We start from the raw sequence: 24,455 nt of genomic DNA, 5'->3' as shown, positions 1-24,455 counted from the left end.
GTCAAGAACAAGTAATGAAGTTATGATGGTGTTTAAATGGCAGAGCAGGTCAGACTAATACAGGTCAGACCTCTTGACTTCTTTCACTCTCTGCAAATCCATTTTTCATGAGTAGGAAACATTTAAAAGGAATAAACATAACTTATTTATCCAAGTAATTATAAAGGAAATTACAAACGTTCTCTCTTGTAGACTGTAAGAATGTTCTTGTTTTTCACTGCTGATTTTTCATTGCTGATTTCTCTTTGTAGAGCTCGTAAGGACTCTGAGGTTGCCCTGGATGCCAGCAAGTACATGAGCTTAGTCAGAGTGTTGTCCAAACATGGCAAGCTGGAAGGTCAGTCCAAATACAATAAAGTCTCCCAAGTAGGAGCAAGATGCATATATCTACCCAGATGCATATGTCTACCCAAAAACTTTCTAAAATCCTCAGATTTTCCACTTTGTCATTCTACAGTGTTTTTCGCTTATAGGTCATAGACCATGTCGAAAACATAAAAAAGCTTTCTTGAGGATGAGCTGTGAAGGAAAAACTGCAGGCCTTTTGGTTTATATTAAAGGTGCCTTTTTACTTTCAGTGGGATTGTGTATGAAGTGGTTCAGGATCCAGCCATTCTGAGAGGCAAATATTCCATCCATCCATTATCTGTAACCGCTTATCCAATTTAGGGTCGCGGGGGGTCCAGAGCCTACCTGGAATCATCGGGCGCAAGGCGGGAATACACCCTGGAGGGGACGCCAGTCCTTCACAGGGCAACACAGACACACACACATTCACTCACACACTCACACCTACGGACACTTTCGAGTCGCCAATCCACCTGCAACGTGTGTTTTTGGACTGTGGGAGGAAACCGGAGCACCCGGAGGAAACCCACGCGGACACGGGGAGAACACACCAACTCCTCGAGGCAAATATTGCTGAACATTTTTATATTATTGTTGAGGGTCCTCTTAATTCCTTTGACAAAAATCTAAATCAAACATGTGCTTTTCTGTATGTGTGAGCATGTGTGCTTGCATAAGCGCTAGAATGTGTGAAGCCCTAGACGTCCATCTTTCTGGACAGCCACATTAATCAGCCATTATCTGAATTCCACGGTGGATTTCTCCACGCTCATGTAAGACACAATTACAATAAGAGTGTTTCCTCTTTGCTTTTGTGCACACAGTGATCGCGAAAATATACACTGGCGCTCCTTTTTCACCATGTGTGTCACTCTCTGGGCCCCCCTTCTAACGTTCTGCTCCTGTCACGGAGCGGGGGAAAATTACAGGACCTGCTCCACTTTAACGGAATTACCGAAATCCGTCCTGATACTAATGGCATATCATGTCAGGGAAAGTGCTTGAGCGTCACACACACATACACACACACACACACATTTGCATGTGAATTCAGGCGAGGGTGTGTAATGAGGGGAAGTGCATGCGCGCAGGCGTGTGTGTTCGCATAGATGTCCGTCAGCTTGAGCGAGCGGCCATTAGCCCACCAGTGCGCGGCGGCAGCTTGTCTCCTGAATTAACACACCTCAGTGCCCAGCCGCTGCCCACATCGCTGCAGCTACTGGCCTTGCTAAAAGATCATGAATCATGGCGCCCATGCACACCGGCCGCTTCAGCTTTTAACATCTTTGTTTTTAGCTCCTTGTCCTCCCCGCTAGCCCCCACCCTTTACTGCTCAGGTCGAAATGTTTGTGATGCAAGTTCATAAGAAGCTTTTGTGGCCTCAAGTTCTGAAGTGAGCAGAGGGAAGAAATGAAGTGTGTGATGTTTGTTTACTTCTTTTTGTGTGTATGTGATATCTTCTGGTGGGCAAGGACCATGTGCAGCCAACGCTATTCAGCCCCATTTAGCAGCAAAGGCAGATTGGCCATGATTAGTGTTTTTTGCCTGAGCAGAAGTCGTCTGAGCTGTCTTTGTCTGGGTCCTTTTACCATTCAGGTTCTCACAGTCAGGTGTGATGTGGCCATGCTGGATGGTCAAGAAAGGGTTGGTAGAGTCACATTCGTGCAGTGCGTGTTGTGTGACCTTTGCAACACCCCTTGAACTAAACTATGTACAGTTATTAATCTTTAGACTTATTAATTACTATGTGCAATGTAGGAAAAGGAACACATTAATCTTTGTAGTTTGTGTCCCTATTCCTACATTCACATTTAGTTACATAGAAGATACTAATTAATGTCTCAAGATTAATAACTGTACATCAAGCTTGTAGTTTATTTAATTTATGATGAGTTATTAGTTTCTAGCAATACTGTTTCCATGAATCTGTGGTTGGTTTCAGATTGAGTTGCATATACATTACGTTTAATGATGTTTAACATAATGATTCCACTGCTTCTTAAAGTCCATATTAGAATTATGTAGTGCAATACGAAAGCATCAGTGCTCCTAAAATTCCTGTCAGTAACGAAACTTAAGCATCAATTGAAGAATTAAAATTGATGACAGCTTCAACATACAGGGGTTGGTCATTTTAGTGTGGGAGGTTTCATGGCTAAATTGGACCAGCCTGGTGGCCAATCTTCATTAATTGCACATTGCACCAGTAATGTGCATCCAATGGTTCAAACATTGTATCCTGAAGGTGGTGCCGTGTATCAGGATGACAATGCACCAATACACACAGCAAGACTGGTGAAAGATTGGTTTGATGAACATGAAAGTGAAGTTGAACATCTCCCATGGTCTGCACAGTCACCAGATCTAAATATTATTGAGCCACTTTGGGGTGTTTTGGAGGAGCGAGTCAGGAAACGTTTTCCTCCACCAGCATCACGTAGTGACCTGGCCACTATCCTGCAAGAAGAATGGCTTAAAATCCCTCTCACCACTGTGTAGGACTTGTATATGTCATTCCCAAGACAAATTGATGCTGTATTGGCCGCAAAAGGAGGCCCTACACCATACTAATAAATCATTGTGGTCTAAAACCAGGTGTTTCACTTTAATTGTCCAACCCCTGCATCTAAAATAATACTGTATTAGTAAATCCATCTTGCTACCTTTCTTGCCATGAACGTGACCCTATGGGCAGACATGGCGTTAAATGCTAACTAACTAACTACTGCTTGTTATTGACCTGTTCTCATGACTAGTTTAAACAAGCCTTGAAATGTTACTTCAGATTAATGGATTTAGTTATTTTTGTGCATGCTTTGACACAATGAAAAAAGCATGTCTAAATTCAAATGTTCTCAAAACTGAAGATTTAACTTATGCCACAGTGGGGTCATTATGCTGCAGTGTCACTTCCTGGTCTCTAACCAAGTGTTCTTGAAAGCCCCAAGTTACTAGGAATGCCATGTGGCTCTCTGGTTATACTGCAGTGATGACCTGTTATAAAATGGTTTCTAGTTGTTCCTGATGGGTATCACTGTTGCTGTGCCCTCCTGTGAGCCACTTAACCTCAATTGCTCAACTTCATATCCAGCTGTTAACCCACGCCATGCCACTTTCTTTAAACAAGAGCTCCAAATCAAACTGATGCCTTGTCTGCTCTGGGCCGACTGCTGAGATCCTGATACAACACACCCCGCTCCTGCCGATCCTTGATGGCAGAAAAGCTGGTGTTGAGTGAGCGGAGTGTAATCTTACTAAAGCAGCCTCTCGAACACTCAGCATGACCTCTGTGTTAAACCCATCTACTGCCTTCGGTCCCCCCACCTTATGTCCTGTCAATTTTCCTTTAGCCCAGAGAGCTGGGATAGATTTGCATAACAACAGGAAAAAATTAGAGGGAAGTGAAATGACATACTACAATTTGGACAGCAAAGTAGGCTTGTGTGCGTGTGGAGCAAAGGGGGAATGATGTTCTGTATTTTGGAACTGGCATGGTGTATTAGTGTGTGCACAACCAGTCCCTTAAAACTGATTAGAATATTGATTATTCAAATATACCATATTGTAATTGCCCAGGCCCTCACCACCACTGCTTAATTCCATGAGCACTGGTGTCAGAGTGACTGATGTAGCAACTTTTTATGGTGCATGGTATAAACCATGCTATTTAGATTTTCTACAAAATGATTGAGACATATAGGGAGGCACGGTGGCGTAGCTGGTACACACAGCTCCAGGGACCTGGAGGTTGTGGGTTCGATTCCCACTCCGGGTGACTGTCTGTGAGGAGTGTGGTGTGTTCTCCCTGTGTCTGCGTGGGTTTCCTCCGGGTGACTGTCTGTGAGGAGTGTGGTGTGTTCTCCCTGTGTCTGCGTGGGTTTCCTCCGGGTGACTGTCTGCGAGGAATTTGTTGTGTCCTCCCTGTGTCTGTGTGGGTTTCCTCCGGGTGACTGTCTGTGAGCAGTGTGGCGTGTTCTCCCTGTGTCCGCATGGGTTTCCTCCCACAGTCCAAGAACACTGAGTTTGTGAGTGAATGCGTGTGTTGCCCTGTGAAGGACTGGCGCCCCCTCCAGGGTGTATTCACGCCGTGCGCCCAAATTCCAGGTAGGCTCTGGACCCACCGCGACCCTGAACTGGATAAGCAGTTATGCATAATGAATGATTGAGACATATACAAGATGGGTGTTTGGAAAATCTTTATAATTTGTCACATCATGTCTAGAGCCAGTTCCACAAATATTTCAATGTTTTGATCTTTTTATGTCATTTAACAAGTAGGGGAAAAAATCAACATAATCAATAAGAGAAAATATATTTGCAGAAAGTTGTCAAGTCATAGTTGTATACAGTAGGACTGTCCAGTTTCTGTTATTTTCTAATTTGTTTGTAGTTGCTCTTTCATTGTAATGCACCACTGTGATGAATCCCTCTCCAAAATGCTTATACCGCATGAGTATCCTTTGTTGTCATTATTCCTTGTGGGAATACTGCAAAACATGTTTAAAAGGGTCTGCCTACATAGACTCCTCCAGGTAGTTTAAACTGTTTCCCCTTTATATGGCCCATATTTATATCAAACTAAGTCTATGTTCATGTTTGGTTGGAGGGAATTTTTCCTGGTTTGACCACTTTTATCTCCCCGTTCTGGCTTTCGGATGATTAGTATCGCCGGTGCAAACAAGCCCTATCGGTATCAGGCCATTAGCGAGCCTCTAAACACTGCGTAAACACATCTTAATTATCTGGCTTAGTGACAAAGCAGCTGTAGAGTTTGGGGGGGGGGGGGGGGGGGGTGGGGGAGTTGGTGGTGTGCTGAGGTGCTGTAGAATGATGGACCCCCAGCCCTTGCCAGATGGGAGCATTGCCCGGTAAAAAGCTTCCATTACGGCGGGCGATCGACAGCATGCCTGCGACCGTGGCCCACCAGGTTCACGCCGGGCACTCGTCGCACACCTATAATTTACCGGGATGCTTTTGCAGGGAGCTGCAAAAAAAAAAGCTGCCCGCCATTGTGGGGGCCTGGTAATTGTAGTCTTGTTTAGAAATGCAAGTAGCAATTAGCGACGAATTGGCATTATACGCCAGCATTTGCATTCCCGCTGGGTGTAAAATGTTGTTTTAATAGCGGTTTGTTTTCCCCACATGAAATTATCTAAGGGGCCTTTTATCACCTCCTTCCCTCTCACACTGGCTTCAGCATGCAGCAGCAGGCACATCAGGGGACAGCCCTGCTTCAGACATCAGATTTAATCCCACTGAGGCACAGGAAGTAGAAAGTGTTCATGCATGTGAGAGCAGGTTCTTGTCTCCTAAGGTGCCTTCCTTAAAGCTTCTTTCTTTATTAAATTAGAGGTTGTGATTGTATATGAAGCAGGTGTGTAAGGCCAAATCTGAGCTATTGTCAATATTCTGACTGTTGTAGATGGGAGACATTAAAACAATGTAAAGTAATCCCAGATTACTCCATACGCCTTATGTAGTGCACTATGCACTACATTCATATGTGGAAATCTGGAATCTAGTTTTAAGACTTTTGTAATTCACTATATAGGAAATCAAGAGCTATTTGAATTTCTGCCTGTTACAGACATGCTGTGTGATTTCAGCGTTTTTGAAAAGCTGCCTGTACCCGGTGCACACGAGATCACTGAAAAAATCTCGACTTGGAAATCGTTTTTCAAAAACCTTTAAGTTTCTCTGGTCACAGTGCTGAACGTCTGTTTTGGTGACAGCATAAAGATGAGGTTGACTAGAGCAAAATAAACACAACTGTTTAACAAGTGAATAAATATGGCAAATAGAACAGAGCAGAGAGAAAGAGAAAAATTGCCAAAATCCAGAGCTTCTTCCATTCACTCCTAAGCTCTCATACTGAACTAGGCTGTGGCTCATTCTCATTTAAAGGAACAGGAAAAAAATCATTGAAAAGTCATTGATCAATCCTTGTGTATGAGCGTTCCTCCCATTGTTGGATGTAAGCAAAGGCTATGGTCAGATGCGAGCAATTTGAATTTTATTATAAAATCAAAGCAAAAATTAGAAAAACGAGCTGAGACCAAACCCGAGAAATACTCCTGGAACCCAGAAAGACTAAATCCAGAGGCAAAAATAGAGAGAAACTAAGCAGGAATTCTGTACATGTGGAAACAAAATAGAAGAATGCATTCAGCTGAAGGAAATCGTGGCCGTTCTTCACATCATTACAGCCCTAAAATAAGGTTTATAAGCACAGAGCCACTCTGAGCGCCTGCCCCAAGCCCCTGCCGTGCTTTTTTCACCTGTAGCCTATTAAAGCACATAACTGATAAATTGATTTCTTCTCATTTATTATTTCTTTCAAAATGCTTATTACACATAAATTTGTATAATTGTGTTTAAAACATTCAGTTTAGGCCTGTAGTTATTTGTATTCTCTCTCAAAATTTTAATTATTATTTTAGATAATTTTGTGTTAAGCATGCAAATTAAATAAAAAAGTAAATAAACAACAAAAATATGCAAAAATTCAAGCAAGGTTTTGCCTTATGCCCCTGGAACAGAGGAAGAACCAGGGGTGCACGTTTCTGTGGTAAAAATCATAGGTGGTACTTGGATGTTTTTGTTTGATAATGGATGGTACTTGGTCTAAAAAGTTTGAGAACCACTGGTATAAATGGTTAATGTGACATTAAATAAGCCTTTTGAAGATTTTAAGGTTACATTAATCAATGCCAAGGTTGTTCTTATGTAAATGTTTTGTGAGAGAATATTTAATTAGATATGAAAATGATCAAGAATGTTACACCTGACATGTATCTTATTCTCGCTCTCAAATTCAGAGGCAGTGGACATACTGAAAGAGATGAAGGAGAAAGATGTGCCAGTGAAGGACACAACTATCACTCTGTTGTTTCACACACTCAACTCTGCTGCGTTTAAGGGAGACAGCACTACCATTCGCCGTCTGCAGGACACCATCTTTACCCTTGGCCTGGTCAATCCCTCCGGCAACCTCTGCTCACCCCTGGTCACTGTATACCTGGAAAAGTGAGTGAAATTTATCACTATTCATCTGTTCACGTCACTGGAATATCAGGCTTTGACCATGCTCACAGATTTGCCTTTAGATAAATTCTTTATTTGCAATGAATCTAATGCACAGTGGTTTGTCCTCACTTGTGTGCTCACCTAGGTGCGGATGCCCACCATTGCCTACTGGTTAAAATGCTCTATGCATATTGAACCAGAATGCTGCTTCTCTGAGCTTAGCCCCCCAGCTCCGCCCCGCAGCCTCCATTGAGGTCTATTTGCAAGAGCCGCTTTTAAGTAGATCAGCTCATTTGCATGTTAATTATGCACCCTGTGCTAATTGCTGGATTTGCTGGGGACATGCAGAGCAGTGTGTAAGTGCCTCCCCCCACCGCACCCCTCCCTGCTGGGGAATACGTGGTGTACATGGTGTGTTAGTCAATGGTTGTGTGTGTGTGTACACATGCATGCATAAACGCACACAAACACACACACAGGCTCACTTGGTGCCCCTTCTAAGACTGTTTGGTTTCCTGTCACTTGAGTGGAGCAAACACACCGGCTTTAATTGCTGCCTCGTTCGCGATAAGCTTTCTAATTTAAGTCAGGTTCATTAGTGAGAAAAAACGAGGGGAGAACGGGGCACCTCTCCGCAGAGAGGCAGATAAGCGTGTGCCCAAACACACACACACACACACACAAACAGATGGTGACTGGCAGCATTCCCCATCTACGAGTTTAGGAGGGAATAACTAAGCCAGAGGTGACGACATCCTCAGACCTAGATAACCTGTTATTTCCGCAGTGTGTCATTAGTATTAGCCCATAGGACTGACAGAGTGATAAATGAACTGCCCAGTTTTGTCTTTTGATTCTTTCTTTGTCCTTCTCTTATACTCTGTCCTGCCTCAACCCAAAACTTTTCCATGCTTCCTAACTCCCGCTCCATTTTTCTCTCATTTCCTATCAACCCTCTTCCGTTCTCTCTCCGTCATCCCTCTCTTTTCCCCGGTTTGGAAAGCTGTATGGATGGGGGACAAAGCCTCGCGTGTCAGTATCTCGTCAGTGTGTCAGCTATAATGACTTAATGAACACTTCTCTATGGGATTAACTCTGACAGCCGTCAGCACGTCACCACGACGACCACGGCCGGCGCTCCTGATCCCCGTCCTCCTCCTCCCACCCTCCTCCTAATGAGCCGAACAAAGGGATGTGGCAGGAACTTTTCTTTTGTAGAAGGGGGCTGGGAAAGACATATTAATGGTAACAACAAGAGAGGAGGAGAACACTGCTGTCATCCAAGCAGGAAGTGTGTGCCTTTTTATTAAAATTTACATTTTTTTTGTCAGACATTTACACACTTTGGACTGAAATGTGGTGGAGAAGAAAGCTAAAAAAGCGAGGATAGAGGTTGGCATGACAGTTGTGTCAAGCAACCAGACATTTGTGACTGTGTCCTGTGAATATCAGAACTTAACCATGGGTCACAATTCTTGGTGTCATGCCTCTGTATTACATATTCACACACTCTCCCTTCCTCTTTTATTTTTTTAAAAGCACCCCGCCCCTTTAGTGGTCTCCCTCTTTGAGAATGGGTAGAATGGATGATAACATGGATGCCAGTCTGCTGAACAAAAGAGGAGGTGGGCGAGTTGGAGAGACAGAGAGGCGGATAGAGGGGGATGAAACAAGCTTTCTTGTCTAATTCTTCAGGTTCTTTGCGCAAAGCACTCACTCATGCTTTTTTTTTTCTTATTCTCCTGCGACTTAATTGGCTGGAAAGTGCTTGACATGCAAAGTTGGTGACATTAACGGGTTCATGTTGCAGTGAGGCTGAACACCAGTGACAGCTAAATTGTATCAGGGGGAAATTATAAAGCCTTCAACATGGTTAAGTCTTTTTTTTTTATTTTTTTTTTTTTTATTTTTTTTTTTTATTTTTTTTCCTGGGGGTGCTTAGTCACTAGCAAGGGTGGTTAGCATTGAGCTCTGAAAGGGGTGGGGATAATTGCGGTGTGAGGGGCTTCATATCATATTGATGGTTCTGAAGATATCTCGTAAAAGTTGCTCTTCCCATTTTAGTTTGAAAAGCAAGGGATTACTTTAGGGATGAATTGGGTGTGGATTTATTAGCTATGTAATTTCAGGTTTTTTTTTGTTGTCTTATTTTTTGTATATATATATATAAAATATTATATTTTCACTGTTTCAAAAAACACACTTTACTTTGTTTACATCTCTCTCTCTCTCTCTCTCTCTCTCTCTCTCTCTCTCATATATTGTTTGCTCAGTCAGCCAGCTTGTGTGTGTTTTTGAATTGCCTCTTGACTCCTGCTTGATGAATAATATTGGCGCTCTTCATTTCAATTAAGTGCAATTGCCTAAGAAGTGTCGTCACAGACCAGTCTCAATCAATGCTCTTGTTTGCCCCCCCCACAAATGAACCCCACCTCTCCTTCCATTCAGCACCCTTAAGCAAGGTCACCCCTGTCCGAACTGCATTCCCTTGGCCCCTGCTGTATAATCTCAAGGGTCACAAACAGCACAGAAATTATACCTGTTAAATCCTCACTGGTTCACTTTCCCACCCTGGCTGCCCCCTCCCTGCCAGCACCCTATCTGCTTTGACCTCTGTGTGATTGGCACGGTAATTACCCAATCACTTGATGGCTGCCACTGCAGTCACAATAGAGCGATTGGAGTGGTGTTTTTCTCGTCTGCTCCCTCACTTTATTCCTCCGTCAGCCCTCTGTCAGGCAAGTACTGAGCTCTTTGTTAGGTATGGAGAGGGAGAAAGGGGAACAGAGCGCATGGAGTAGATCTAATTTTGTTGGCTTATTCTGTCAAACAGCCCAGTCGGGGGTGAGCACGAGAGGTGGGTGACTGCAAGAGGAAGGTGGGGTCCAGGAGAGCTGAGAGGCTACTGACCTTATGGCCATGTCCTTACAGAGAGAATGTTTTTACATGTTCTGCGTTATGAATAACAAATTAGTTCTGTCAGGCTCATTATTACCAATCAAATTTGTGCTTTGGGTTTCACAACTGTCAGAAGTATTGAAGTATTTGATATACAAATGTGGTGAGTGTAGGGCCAGAAAAATCTTTCATACATCCACAGATCACATTTAATTTGAATAAATTGTTGTAATGAGCTTTTCCAAGTTTTTAAAAAAAATTTTTGTCAGTGCTAGTATATAATAATAATAATAATAATAATAATAATAAAAATAATAATAATGCTAAAGTATGTGGATTTAACCTTCTTAATGTATATTGTGTTTATCAGTGGGGACTTGGCTGGAGCACTAGAAGCTGCTATGGAGTGCCACAAATTGTACAACCAACTGCCCCGAATTCATGATATTATCTGTGGCCTGGTAGAAAAAGGAGATACTGAGTTACTGCAGAAAGGTGAGGCACTCAAACACACTCATACAAAAACATGTACATGGGTCCAAATCAATTAAAAGAACATGTGAAGAGACATGAATCTGCCCCTATGAAGTGTGAAAGAGAGAGGTAGAGAGACATTGCAGGTCTGCTGTGGGTCAAGTTGAAGAAGCTGTTTGATCATGTTTTTAATAGTCTGTGTCCTTGTAGGGGGGCATGGAGAGGGCTTCATATTTTTATTTGGTGCAGGGCGTGTTTGGAGTGTGAAGGGAGTAAGACCCCAGACTGGGGTGGAGGAGCACTCTACCCATCAGCCCCCCTTCACATAACCTTATCCACTTTTGACTAGACACACAACAGCCCATGGTCACTCAGACACACACACACACACACACAAATGAGAGTTCAGTTTAAAGTGACCCAGCCAGAATGTGTGTGTGGCAGGCCTTAGAAAGTCTAAGGGATCAGTTCAGCCTTGTAGAATTATCTCTGTGCCCTATTTATTGTGTTTAGAGCAATCACTGTCTGACTCTCACGGCATGAGAGTGATGTACAGTGCAAGCTGTCCAGTAATAGAAGGGTCTCAGTGTGTCCTGGAACTAAATTTTCTTCTCTATGAAGCAGGAGGTGCCCCATATTATGTTTGACAAATATTAAGCTTCATGTGAGCACATGTCACTTTCTCTGGTCGCACATTTGTTTCAGACAGTGAGGGATAGAGGGAATTTCTTAAAATGCTTTAATAATAATAATAATAATGATAATTAATACTAATTCTTATTATTATAATGCCTTGGTTTCATTAAGTTTATTAGGTATGCTACCTAAGCATCCACTTATGTTACATTGTTTGGAAATGTTTAATGTAAGGCTTTTGTAAAGTTATTGAAGATGTGAGGCAACAACTCCTTTCCATATGGCCTGTTACATCCCATGGAGAGTAACACAGATCCAGGACATACTTTTCAAATATTAAGTGAAACAGTGAACAGTATGAATGAATGTGGAGCCGTTTGAAATACCTCCTTAGCCAACTGGACATAAATGGATGCCTGTACACTTGCTGCTCAATATGTGAAGGGGTTTCTTTTAATCTCTCTCTCTGTTTATTTATGTCTTTGTCTATTTCTATCTTTCTCCATCTCTATCTCATATATTCACACACCTATCATACACACCAGCACACCTGGCTGAAACCTGATGGAGTGTGATTGCATTGAGTGCAGCACTGCTGAGGCTGCTCTTTTGAATAAGTTTGCATGGCCTGAGCCTGTTGGCTAAGCCTTGCAGAAAGAGAACTGTAACAATAACCACAGGAGGAAAGAGCTCCAAGAGTTTATGTACTCATATGTGTGTGGTGTTTTTTCTCTCCATGTTTCTTGGGGTAGCCATGGACTTTGTGAGTCAGGAGCGTGGTGAGATGACGATGCTGTACGACCTTTTCTTCGCTTTCATGCAGACCGGCCGCTACAGGGAGGCGCGCAAAATCATTGAGGTGGGACTTTCCTTCATTGTGTCTAAAGCACACAGCTATTTAAGAGGCTTAATTACGGCCACACAGCCATTTCCACTTTTAAATTAGATTGGGCCCAAAGCTAAACTAAACCATTCATACCACACAGAAAGCAAAGCAGGTGGAGAGAAGTATATGTACTGGTTATGAAAAGCATAGCTCTATCTTACTGAGCTCAAATGTTACTGAATTTTAAGTGTTAAGCTTTGTGTCTTGTGTGCTTGAATGAGACACATTCACTCTTACAGCCATTCATTTAAACACAACAAACATACACGCATGGTCTCATCCATGCTTCTGTTTGTTACTTGCAGACAAGAGCATTGTAAATGGACTTTTCTTGCATATAGTGATGGGATGTAATTGTCCAGTGGGCATTGCTTCCCTCCAGTCCTGTGTAATGTCCTTCAACTTCACAGTGCTCTTTCCAGTACACGACTGATTTTGAGATGCCTGATGTGTTTTGAGCGCCTCATTTGTGAAGAGTTCTGAAGCCTTGTCTTTCTGCAGGCTCAGAGGTCTCATGAGCCCTTCTGTCTAATGTGAAACGGCCCAAACAAAGCCATTTAGATGTTCAATTAGCCAAGCATTCTAATGGAACACCGCTAGCTGCTCCATTGGTACCATGTGGGATTCTGTTCACTTACTGACCTCTTCTGATTCAAAAGCATGTATTGTGAGTTTGTGTGTATATTCTTATAAAAGCCATTTTCTTTCTTTTTTCTTTTTTTTTTTTTTTTATTCAATGTGCCTCATGGACCTGGCAAGACAGTATTCAGTCTAACTTGCTCACTTGCTTAAATATAGCATGCCAGAGCATCTTCAAAAATAGTTGCTATAAGCACTGGCCAGTTTTCAGCTTTGTTGAATCAAGAAATCACTAGTATTATCTAGGGTAATATGTTGCAAGAGGTTCTTTCTTTGTTTTTTATTTTTTTGTATTTATTTTTTTTTCCCCACATTTTATCATATGTCCTGATATTTAAACTGGTGTACCTCACCAAGTCCTTTTATCCTTTGTTCTGAATTATTCGCCTTCTGATCTTAAAGTAGGCCTGAGCCTTGGGTATTAAAAGCGCCATCAGTCAGGCTCTTTGCATATGCAAGCTTAGATGATGCAACACACAGTTTGGAAGGGATCTAGACCATGCCTTTTGTTTCAGTATATACCAGATCATGATAATGCCTCCTGCTTGACTCCTGGGTATTACTCCACCCCGTAAGCTATCGATGGTCACTTAAAAATGCTGCATTCTCCAGCAGCTTTGTCTCTTTAATGGTGTAGGATTCAAGTGTTGATCTCTCTTAGAGCCTTGGCATTTTAGTTTTTCCATGAAAATGCGTATGGCACTGGGGGCTTAAGTGTAGTTGATGGAGGAAGATTGTGTTCCTTAGGTTATATGCATTTATGTATGTTTAGATTAGACTTGGTCCATTTTGGAGTAAAGGATCAATGATAAATCCAAGTGATAAATGAGCATCTATTAGTGTGCCTGGTTTCATTGACTTACCAACAAGTCTGATGGATTGTAAGTCATGTAAAATAAAGACACGTATAAGATTTATGACTACAATTGAATATGTTTTCCCATGATTACCTAATGTGAAGTGGTCTTTCAGTAAACAGTCAGTAGAATCTTTTTTCCTAAAATCCATAGCAAGAGCTGTCGTTTACCTGATATTTTCGATCGTTTTAGACAGCAGGGAAGTGTGATGTTGTCAAACTATTTAGACCGCTCTGAACTTTAACTCCCCCGTCTCTCACACATGCACACCCTCCGCCTTTGAAAAATGTTCCCTTTCTACATTGCAAATGTCTTGTTGCACGAGGGTGGGGGTGCACCCCTTTTACTGGTTCCATCACTGAAATTTTCCCGCCCCTTTAAAACATAAATGCTCTCAACATTTGCGTTAATGGAGGCTCATTTAGCAGAAATAGGAGTGGGCACCTTCTGGCCGACCGCAGGGTCAAAAGCCCCTTTTGTTTGACCAGGCTATGTCATTTAATATAGAGCCACTCCTCAATCCTCCACTGGCTAATTAAAAACAGTGATATCTAAGTAGAATCGGCTGATACAGCCATTGTAGTCCAGATAGGGGCTGAGAGTGCAGCTGCTGAATGCTCTGCCGATGATTTTGTTGTCTGTAATTGTAAGATTATTAATAATAGTGGGTAATTAAGTGAAACAAATGTTAACCATTTTATGAAATTAAGATGGTTATGTGGCAGCTCTAAAGGGTAGTGTGCAACTGTTTAAGAGTGTGTGTGACTGGTGTTGAGACAGATGCAAGTGTGATGTATTTGTTTGTTTGTTATGTTGAAAACTGTCAGGTTTAAATGTTTATGACTTTGAATTTGACTGGAAAAGACTTGTACAAATTGTGACAGATGACCTACCTAGACATGACAATAACTAAATAATTACAGTGTAGTATTTATGACGACATGTTGTTGAAAAAAATGCTGTTGGTGTTGATATATCATTATATGCAGTATTTGCTATCATTTTAAATTACAACATAATTCAAAATAATTTAGTCCAATATTGAATTTTGAATGGTTTACTTTTTTTCTTTTACATGGTGTGTTTTTGTTCAATTCAGATTTAAAGGTGGGTTTTCTTTCTCTCTGATTCATAACAGTCCAAATACTTTAGTTGATTATAGTTACTAATGCACTCATGGCCCTAAAAGAGACATTAGTGAACGTTCTGTAACAGTGTTACATAAATAATTACACCATATACAACAATGGAGACACAAATTACTGTCTCTGATAGCCTTGTGATTGTGTGTGCGCGTGCTTGTGCACTTCAGATTCTTCCCCAGATATGTTTTGGGTTAATGCAGCAAACTCCAGATTTAATGATCTAGCTGACCTAAATGCTTTTTTGAAGATTGGTGGAGCCATGCAAGTGAAATGTATAGAGAGACTGTGTGTTGTTTTGGTGTGTTGCTTTTGTCTTGATGGGGAGTTCTCATCAGTGTGGATTTATTCTAAGAGATTTGGCCTAGGGCAGACAGAAGGCCTGGAGGCTATTGGAACATTTTTAGCAAGAAGTCAAAAAAAGTCTTCATAGCACTTGAATTCCACTAAAGAAGATTATGGGTGAGAGAGGGAAGAACAAATTTAATTTGTCCTGGGGGGGGGGGGGGGGGGTTGTGTAAGAATATAATTCCCCGACTTTGGTGCTGATTTGTGCCACTAGTATGATAGTGTGAATACAGCCGGCTTGACGGATGAGGATCTTGTACAACAGATTGAGAGAAAGAGTTTAAGAAGGGCATCTTAGCTTCAGTGACTGAATCATGGATGGAAGCCATTTGTTTTGTATGCCTAGCATTTTAAATATTTTTTTCACTTCTTTAAAGAGTTGTCAGGGCATTGAATATACTTACCCTGTACCTGTTCTTTATTTTATCAGGTGCACCTCTCATACATGCCCAGTTTACCCTTGTCATTAATTGATCATATCTGAATGTTAACAGTGTACACTTTTAAAAGACAGTGTGACTAGATTGAGGTTGGATGTTTTTATTCTGATCCAGAGATAATCGTGAAGTGTTTTGTAAATGCAATGAAGTCACAGTGGCTGCCCCTCAAGACCTGGGTGGACACCATTTACATTTTTAAAATTAATATTACAGTAATCCCTCACTAGTTTGCGGTTCCTCTTTCGCAGATTCGCTACTTTGTGGTTTTTTCAAGGGGGCTTTTTTATTATTTACACATATTGTGTCACCTACAGGCCTAGTCTAATACATCATTTACAAGTATTTCTTATGTACAGTACATTGTTCATTGTTCATGTCCACATCCGAGTGAAATTTATTTACGCTAAATCACAGCTTAGGAATTACTCTATTAAAGAAACTGGTAGGATATCGCATGTAGTTCCAGCTGAAAAACATTATAGAATGACTGTTTAATGCGACGGGTAGGTTGTTAACAGAACAGGGAGGGTTTAAAAGTCCAAATGCTTGTTAAATACATGAAAAAAGCTTTCCTCTACTTCGCGGGTGGTCTTAGAACGCACTGTATCACTATACACAGGGATCACTGTATTTCTTTTTTCCATTCTCTTTACTGTGCTAAATGTATATGTGGTACATAAAAAACAGATATTTGTAGAATCCCCTTTACTGTAATATGCATTAGTTAAAATTAATCCAAATTGTTTTCTTTACAGACCCCTGGTTTAAGGGCTAGACCTGGAAGACTACACTGGTATGCAGAGAAATGCATCGCAGGCCAGCAAGTGAGATATGCAAGCACACAGAGTTAGATACTACCACATAATCTCTATGTACACTTTATAGATCTTAACGCATTGTCTTGGTTTTCAGATGGAAGCCCTGGAAAATATGGTGGATATGACAGGGAAGCTATTTGAGTGTGACAGAGATGAGATGTACCATTACATGCTCCGTCTTTGCAGTAAGTTTGTCTGTGTCTTTGGTTAAAGCGTTTATTACGTATGGGTTACTTATATAATGTTGCTATACAATGTAATGCATCTCCAAAATGACTCTACAGAAAATAACCCTACAGAAGTTGACAAAAATATTTGTAATTTTTAAAAGGGAAATGTTTTACACCTTTTACACAAGTTAACAGTTCTTTAGGGTCATAAATGTTTGTGGAATGCCTGCCTGAACAGCCCTTATGAGAAGAACCTGTTTCGGCATTTGTTCTGTTAAATGAGAATGAACTACTGTTTACTCCAGTCAAAGGGCACCTGTGAGGAGCAAGTTGAGCATGAGCTCTGGTTTTTAGCAGTTTTTGATTGATTTGTTTACCCTTCTTTTTGCTTCATACAGTACTTTATTACTCTGCTTGTTGCATTGGTTTAACCTTGTATTTCTGCATAAATAGCAAGTCAGAATCCCTTTTTTAACCCCTAAATTGGGAAAACCACAAAAAATACTGTGTTCCAGATCAATATGAATAAGTAAGATCTTTTTTTTTTTTTTTTTTTTTTTTTAATATAAAATCCTATTTAAAGTAAGTTAAAGTAACTCTTGATAAGACTAGGTGTTTTTGCTCCTGGGCTCCACCTAAGGTTACTGGGTGTGATTAACATGTACAGCACTGTCCCCTCCAAATATTACATAATGCAATTTCTGCAGTGCTGAGACTGGAGTATTAATGACAGAGACTCTCTTCTCCCTGTTATGGCTTAGTGAAGCATCACACATGTTCCTTTTATTGTGAAGGGCATTCATTGATGGAGCATGGATCATTATTTATCAAATAGTTACATCTATGTATAAGAATATGTATATGAGGGACATAAGTACCTTATTAGTTATGAGCACATTCATTAACGTTGCACATTTTATCCTTTGATGCTTTGTGTATAGGAGTGTATGTGTATGATTGCATGCAGCTGAGGTGATAAATTTGATAAATGTATATCATTTTTTGTGTAGGACAAGAATACTTTTTCCTGGCAGTGGAATAGCATTGTACATGTGGTGTATGTATGTGTGAGCCTGACAGAAGTGTAGTCTCAGAGGCTCACAGACACACATCTAGCCTCTCAGCAGTTGATTATTCTCACAGCGTGGAGCTGAGTGTCTGCAATGGCTTCCAGCAGCGAGCATTTTTGTGTGTGTGTTTTGTTTGTTTTAGCTGTAAGAGGAACTGTTACTTGATGCAGGCCCACTCCAAACTGCTGATCTCACTTTTCTAATAGTTTAGCTGATTAGTGTATAGTTAATATAGAAACTTTGTATCTGCAAAAAAATGGGGATGCTTATCCCCAGTTCTGCTGTCTGACTTATGTAGTGTCCCTAATGACCTATCTGCAACTTTTTTTACTGTCTGTTCAAGTGTTTCAGGTGAAATCAGACATGGTCATTCAGTTCCTGACTGTCTTTTCTCCTGCCCGAGTGTCCTCTCAACATACCCCTCATTTATTATATAGACATCATGTCAGGTGTAGATTATGTCCCTCAGTGGAGAGTATGGGAAGTGAGCAGGCATGAGAATGGAGATTGGGCTTTTAAAAGGGCTAGTATGCATTTTAAAAAAAGTGGAGAAGTACATGTATATGATTATTTTAAATGTGACTTCAAACACTCTAACCATTCATTCTCCAGAGGAAACTAATGACTGGCATAAGGCAGAGGCAGTGTGGACAAAGATGCAGGAGGAGAATGTTATCCCCAGAGAAAGGACCCTGCGGCTGCTTGCTGATATTCTCAAGAGCAACAATCAAGAAGTGCCCTTTGAGGTGCCTGAGGTAAAATAAACCTTTGTACACTATCACACATTCCCCCACAAACATCTTTAATCAGGCAACTAGTTTTTGTGTCCTGAATACAACTTGAGAATATACTGACCTGACCTGATCATCAGGATCAAGTTTACAGTCTGGCTCTAACCTAACCTAATGTTTTTAATTGTGGCAGTTGGGAGAGAAAAAATACTACAGTTCAAATCTCAGTTGTATTAGATTTCCTTTTTTTCATTTTTCTGTTCATGTAGTCAAACCATGCCTTTAAAGTTTGTAGTCAGAAATAAATGCATTGGTTGCATCATGAATCTCAAAGGATCATGCCGGCAGTGCCAGTCACTCCAGCTTGTTCGATTAATAAGAATGTTGATTGTGGTACAGAAGAGCAAAAACCTAAGAAGCGTAATATGTAAATCAAAATCCCTTATGAGTTATGAGGAGTGCTATGGGAAACACAAAATTCAAATCCAATTAAAAGAACAGTTAGGATCAGTCTGAATTGCTTAAATATTTTAAGCAGGACTGTGCTATACACATTCTGTGTGCGGTCAGCTTTTCTTTTACTCCAAAATCCGGGATTTTGCTGGCTGTGGGCTTTTGTTTGTCCCATTTCTTGCCATAAGCCCTAATTAAAATGTTTGCTTTGATGACGACATAGAAAGGTGTGAGCAGAAGGTGTGAGAAGTGTTCAAGGGGACAGAGTTAAGAGCTGAATTAAGAGACACTTGCACCGCTTCATCGCTGTAGGTCCACCTTCCACCATGGTGAGCAGCTCAGTGTTTTACTGGGGCCTCAAACAGAAATGTGTTGAACATTGTTTAGGTAATAGTTATCATAGTCTTTTCTTTATGTTTGGAGAATGTTTCTGTGACACAGCCTTTGTTAATGTCGGACTCTTATAGAAATGTAAGTCAGTGATAAATATTTAGTTCCGGCGAGAGCCCTGTTCCTTTATCAAGTGTAGATTACTTGGTTGATAAAATGTTAAGGTGCTTGGTTTTAGAAATGTTCAAAAACTTATGTTAACATGTTATCTTGTTGCTTTCTGGTAAACGAGTTGTTTTAATGTCATCTCAACACAGTGCTTCAGTTGGTATGAACAGAAAATAACAGGCTTTCCATGATCATACACACACTGTCAGGAACTGACAAGATAAACTATTTTTATTGTTTGTTATTGTAAACAAAGACATTGATATGAAGCACCAAAGCTTCTCCGGACCTTCCAATGACAAGTGTATGTATTTTGGGCTTTCTTGTTTTTAAAATGCCAGAAACACCTCTGTGACAATGTATTCAGTCAGACGGTTTCTAAATGACCCTATATGATGGGTGTATAAGGACATGGCTCTTTGAATGGGATTGTTCTTATTTCCTCTGTGTGTCCAGTGATGAAGTGCAATTAACCAGAGGGACTTGTGGCCAAACTTCCTTTTTATACTCAGCAGTGGTGCAATAAATCTATCATATTTATTTATTTCGAGTGCACTGGACTTTTTTGCAGAAAAGGTGTTGGTTAAGAATTAAGTGATAGTTGTTCAGTCTTCTTCACAAATGTCTGATGTGACTGCAGATAAAGCAACATTTTATGAATTTATTCAGAATTTATTTTGTGAAATTCATAAATTTAAAAATGTTCCAAAGGTCAGATTTGTTTCTACATCGATGGAGAGAAACCTTTCAGCCACACTTTACTTTGTGGATAAGACTGGCTGCTCTTGTCTTAAAGGTTTAAGAATGTGCAAGTAAAGAAACTAAAGCATATTCAGCCCTGCTGTTGAGAACAGCGTAGTCAAGTGTATTTTATTTATCCTGTATTTGCAGGTATGGTATGAACAGCCAGAAACCAATGATTATTCTGATGAGGTCAGTGGAGAGGGTTTAAAAGTGGAACCACAACCACCTCCACGAGCTTCCCTTCTGAAGGAGGCTTCTGTTGCTGACTACCAACTCAAAGTGATAGCTCTCACTAAGAAAGGAAAAGCCCAAGGTATGTCCTTTTAGCAGTTAAGTCAGAGGGTCTATTGCAAGGGGGGGTTGGTGAGAGATGATAGATAATTGAATTCATAATCAAGTTTTTATATATATATATATATATATATTTCATATTCTTTTCACAATTCAAATTAATCAAGTTAGTGTCACAGGAGTATTTAGCATCAGCAGACAGGTTATAATTTCCAAAGTGAACTGCATCATTTCCACAAAATTAATAAGAAAAAATATTTTTTTTAAGATGTTGAAAAAAAAGAATAGTTTTTATTTATTTATTTATTTTTGAGGATGACCTCCAAGTTTTCAAAAACTGCCAAGGGGCCTTCAGCATTTTTAGTTTTTGAATACAGCTATTAACGATTTGATCTGCTCCTTACAGAGGCCTTGAATATTCTGATGGAGACGGACAGAAAGGGCATGGCTCTTGGACCTGCTTGTTACGATACGCTCATCAAGGCCCTGCTGGCTTCGAGCAACCTGGAGGATGCCATGGCAGTCAAAGACACGTGAGTCTACTTGTCAGTCTTCAGTTTTTTTTATTTATTTATTTATTTTTTTACACAGCCATGCTGCTGCTTGCACAATTTTGCACGTTTTTGGCCCATGTAGAGAGCTAGCACGCATAACAGATAATTTGAGCTTCAGCTCTTTTTTTTTTTTTTTTTTTTTTTTTCTTCCTTACCATCATGCTTTGTCTCCCCCTCTCCTTTCTTCCTATTTTTAAAGCACATCATTCTGCCTCTCACTGTCACACAGAAGTTTAAAGGTCATTGTCTCAGTTATTGTACACCGTGTTCCTTCACAGGGAATCTTCCATGATTGAAATTAATAGCTGCCCCTAATCTCACTCTTCAATGTCTCTCATGCATAGAGCCAGATAATCTCTTTGTTCTCAGAAAAGCTTGGCTAGACATAGAAATGACAGTCTTCTTCTGATTAGTAAGAGATCTTTAGTGTTGTATTAGTATAAATGGACTACTTTGTTCTAGTCTTTATGCAGCATGCTTCCTGCATAGAAGGGTTTAGTGATGTAGATCTGATGTAGAAAAATGGGCTATTACTGCTGCTTGAACTTAATCCACCGAGAGCCTTTTTCCACCAAAATCAGGAACAGGAAATGATATGTCCCAATGCAGTGCTTGCATGTGACAACTTAGCTGCAGACCAGTCAGTGACCATGTTGACATTTGTCAGATGGGTCTAGTTTGCATCACTTGGACAGTCTGGTACATGCATTCCCCTTACCTCAGAATATGATGCCACCAGGATATAGGGTGTTAGGTATGTGAAGCTCTGTGCAGTGTTTTTTTTTTTAAACCCTGATTCTAAGCATTCATGATTTGTATGCATTAATGTACAGGGTGAGTCAAAAGTCACAGGAGACACCATTATCTGAATAGCCCTGCAAGTAATGGGTGAAGGGGCATATCTTTTAGGCTATGTCTGGAACATGGCTGCCATATTGGATTTAGGGCAAGTATTTTCAATGGGAATGTGGTCATGTAGCATATCAAATAAATAAAAGGGTCTCGTGACTTTTGACTCACCTTGTATATAAGCGGCAGGCAGTAGCATTCACAATTATCAATTAATTCTTTTGTCTCCTAGATGACTAAATATTGAACACTCACCCTAAAGACAAAGGAAAAAAGAGGAGACTTAAATCCCAGCCATTGTTCTAGCAATAATTGAATGTCGGAAGTCTCTTCAAACAGAGCCATCGAGTCATTCACGAGACCCTGCTAGCATTCAGCTAAATCATAATGCACCATTGTGCTCATAACTATTTGTGTGTGTGTGTGTGTGGGAGGTAGAGCAAATGACTTTGATGGCCTTTTGGCAGATGTTGGGGGCTGAGCAGTGGGAGACTTAGCGGACAGATTAAGAGGATTGGGAATAGAGCAGCAGAGAGAAGGATTGCATGCCTCTTGGAAGGCCAGATGAGGAGGGGAGGATAGGGATAGAAGGATTTTCCGAGGCTCGATAAGAAAAAGTCTGACCCCAGCTACAGTGGCAATCTACTGAGCAGTCCGCACTAGGCCCGTCGCCGTAGCGATAAGGAGCGGCGGCGGTTGCTCAATTGGGCAGCAGGACTAATCTGACCAGCAGGCGTAATAAAAACAGGACAGAGGGAGAGACTGGGAAGAGACAGTCTGATTGAGGTCTTAGTGAGTAAGGTTTTGGGAGGGGGTTAGCAAAACCTGGAAGAGGGGATCTAGGCCTCTGAAATTGGTCTGCAAAAGTGTGAATTTGTTGAACACCCCTTTGCTGACTGATATGTAAATTATCATGTGTGATTTTTATTCCACAGTTGTCAAATACCATCAAATCAAAGTGATAGGTTGTAAGTAGCTGGATATTTAGCACCATCAGATAAGTTAGGATATATTTATTCTGTTTTTTATTTTTATTTATTTATTTTATTTTTTTTGATAAATATTGAAGTAGCATTCAAATTCTCGAGTGCTCTTACCTGGCTCAAAATGTCTGTCACAGAAATGCAACACAAGCTGGCCATGATGAAAATGATGATATTTACAGATTGTGTGTTTCAATCAAAATTATAGTTCTAGCTTTAGCTCTTTCTAATTGTACAACCCACTTATGCTATGCTTTTGTTGTAGGTGCTGTATTGCTGTATTATTTTGTTGATGTGGCTTTGTTGCTAACATAAAATCTTCTGTTTTGCACAGTGCTGCCAAACATATTTCAGGATTCAAACTCAGTGATCTAGCCAACAACCTCCATATTATAACACTCGTCAAGCGTGGAAACCTCAAAGGCTAGTACATTTTTATTTATACATATATTTTTACTTGTTTATTTAACCATTGTCTAAGTAATAACATAGATCTCCATAATAATCACTGTAATTACTAATCAAACTGCTATAAACTTTATCTTTTCCTCTCAAGGTGCTATGGATGGTCTCAAAGGCATGCTTCAGGCCGACCAGGTTCCCACTCAGTTGGCCATCACCCGATTAGTCCAAGGCCTGGGTAACCTTGGAGATGTACAGAGTATTCAAGAAGTAGAGAACATGGTGAAAACATTAGGCCCTTCCATCAACCTGTCCAGCATGCTGTTTGCAAACAACGTTGCTTTGGCCCACATCAAAAAGTGAGCTTCATTTGCTAGTTAAATTATTTATTTATTTATTTTGTAAATCAGGTGTTGAAAGCTAAGATACCACCATTAATTATGGGTTGAACAGTCCCCTCTAAGGCTTTACCATGTTCAGTGGATACAAATCTGTTCAATTGTAATACCCCACAAAGTGCTGAGGCAATAGGGCTTCTTTAGTTTGGTTTATTAAATTGTTTGTCACACACAGAGCCAATACAAAGTTTTATGAAATTATTTGGGGCATTATGGTTTGTCTTATAGTAGTGATGGATTAATTATTAATGCAAATGTTAGCTGCAAAGGTATAATTCTAAAGTTCTGCTGAAATAATAATGTACTAACTCTTACCTCTCCAATACAGTGTCCACTTCTGGCCGCACTCGCTAAATTCCAGCCATCTGTGTTTCCCTCCCCTCCCTTTTCACTATCTCACTTCCATTTTTTTCTCTCTCTATTTTGCCCCATTATTATTACAGCCCCCAATCGGCTATGATGGCTGCGACTGGCCCGGTCTGAATAATTTAGTGTGGCCAGCACTAATGCTGTGCCCAGCTTCCGGAACTTCCATCTCGCCTCTTAACCAGTCAGTTTGGCTCAGACGCACTGGCTGCACGTGTCATTGTGGTTTAGGCCCAGGCGGGGGTCAGAGTTCACCCTGACAGGAACAGAGAGGGTTGGGGAGCAGCGGAATGTGCCCAGTGAGCCATGAGCTAGCTCGTTGCTCTTCCGCTGTCCTTCGCTGTCCTGCTCCTCACAAACCACAACACAACACACTGACAATCTGGAACTGGTCCACGCTCGACTGTGAATATTAATGTGCCCAATAAAAGTTT

General features: G+C 40.7%; 1 protein-coding gene across 1 annotated transcript in view; it reads left to right on the top strand.

Moving 5' to 3' along the window:
- lrpprc (leucine-rich pentatricopeptide repeat containing) overlaps positions 1–24,455 on the top strand; it is a 53,360-nt gene that overhangs the window by 19,477 nt on the left and 9,428 nt on the right. The window contains exons 22-32 of the mRNA XM_066678762.1: positions 252–337; positions 7,167–7,374; positions 10,643–10,767; positions 12,135–12,241; positions 16,450–16,518; positions 16,607–16,697; positions 18,365–18,507; positions 20,326–20,491; positions 20,876–21,002; positions 23,190–23,278; positions 23,412–23,616. Coding sequence (XP_066534859.1) covers positions 252–337; positions 7,167–7,374; positions 10,643–10,767; positions 12,135–12,241; positions 16,450–16,518; positions 16,607–16,697; positions 18,365–18,507; positions 20,326–20,491; positions 20,876–21,002; positions 23,190–23,278; positions 23,412–23,616 — 1,416 coding nt within the window. The remainder of the gene's footprint in view (positions 1–251; positions 338–7,166; positions 7,375–10,642; positions 10,768–12,134; positions 12,242–16,449; positions 16,519–16,606; positions 16,698–18,364; positions 18,508–20,325; positions 20,492–20,875; positions 21,003–23,189; positions 23,279–23,411; positions 23,617–24,455) is intronic.

This window comes from Hoplias malabaricus, chromosome 8, assembly GCF_029633855.1.
Source record: "Hoplias malabaricus isolate fHopMal1 chromosome 8, fHopMal1.hap1, whole genome shotgun sequence".
In the NCBI taxonomy this organism is placed as follows: Eukaryota; Metazoa; Chordata; class Actinopteri; order Characiformes; family Erythrinidae; genus Hoplias; species Hoplias malabaricus.
The sequence above is the reverse complement of the archived record's forward strand: the minus strand, read 5'-3'. Positions and strand labels throughout refer to the sequence as shown.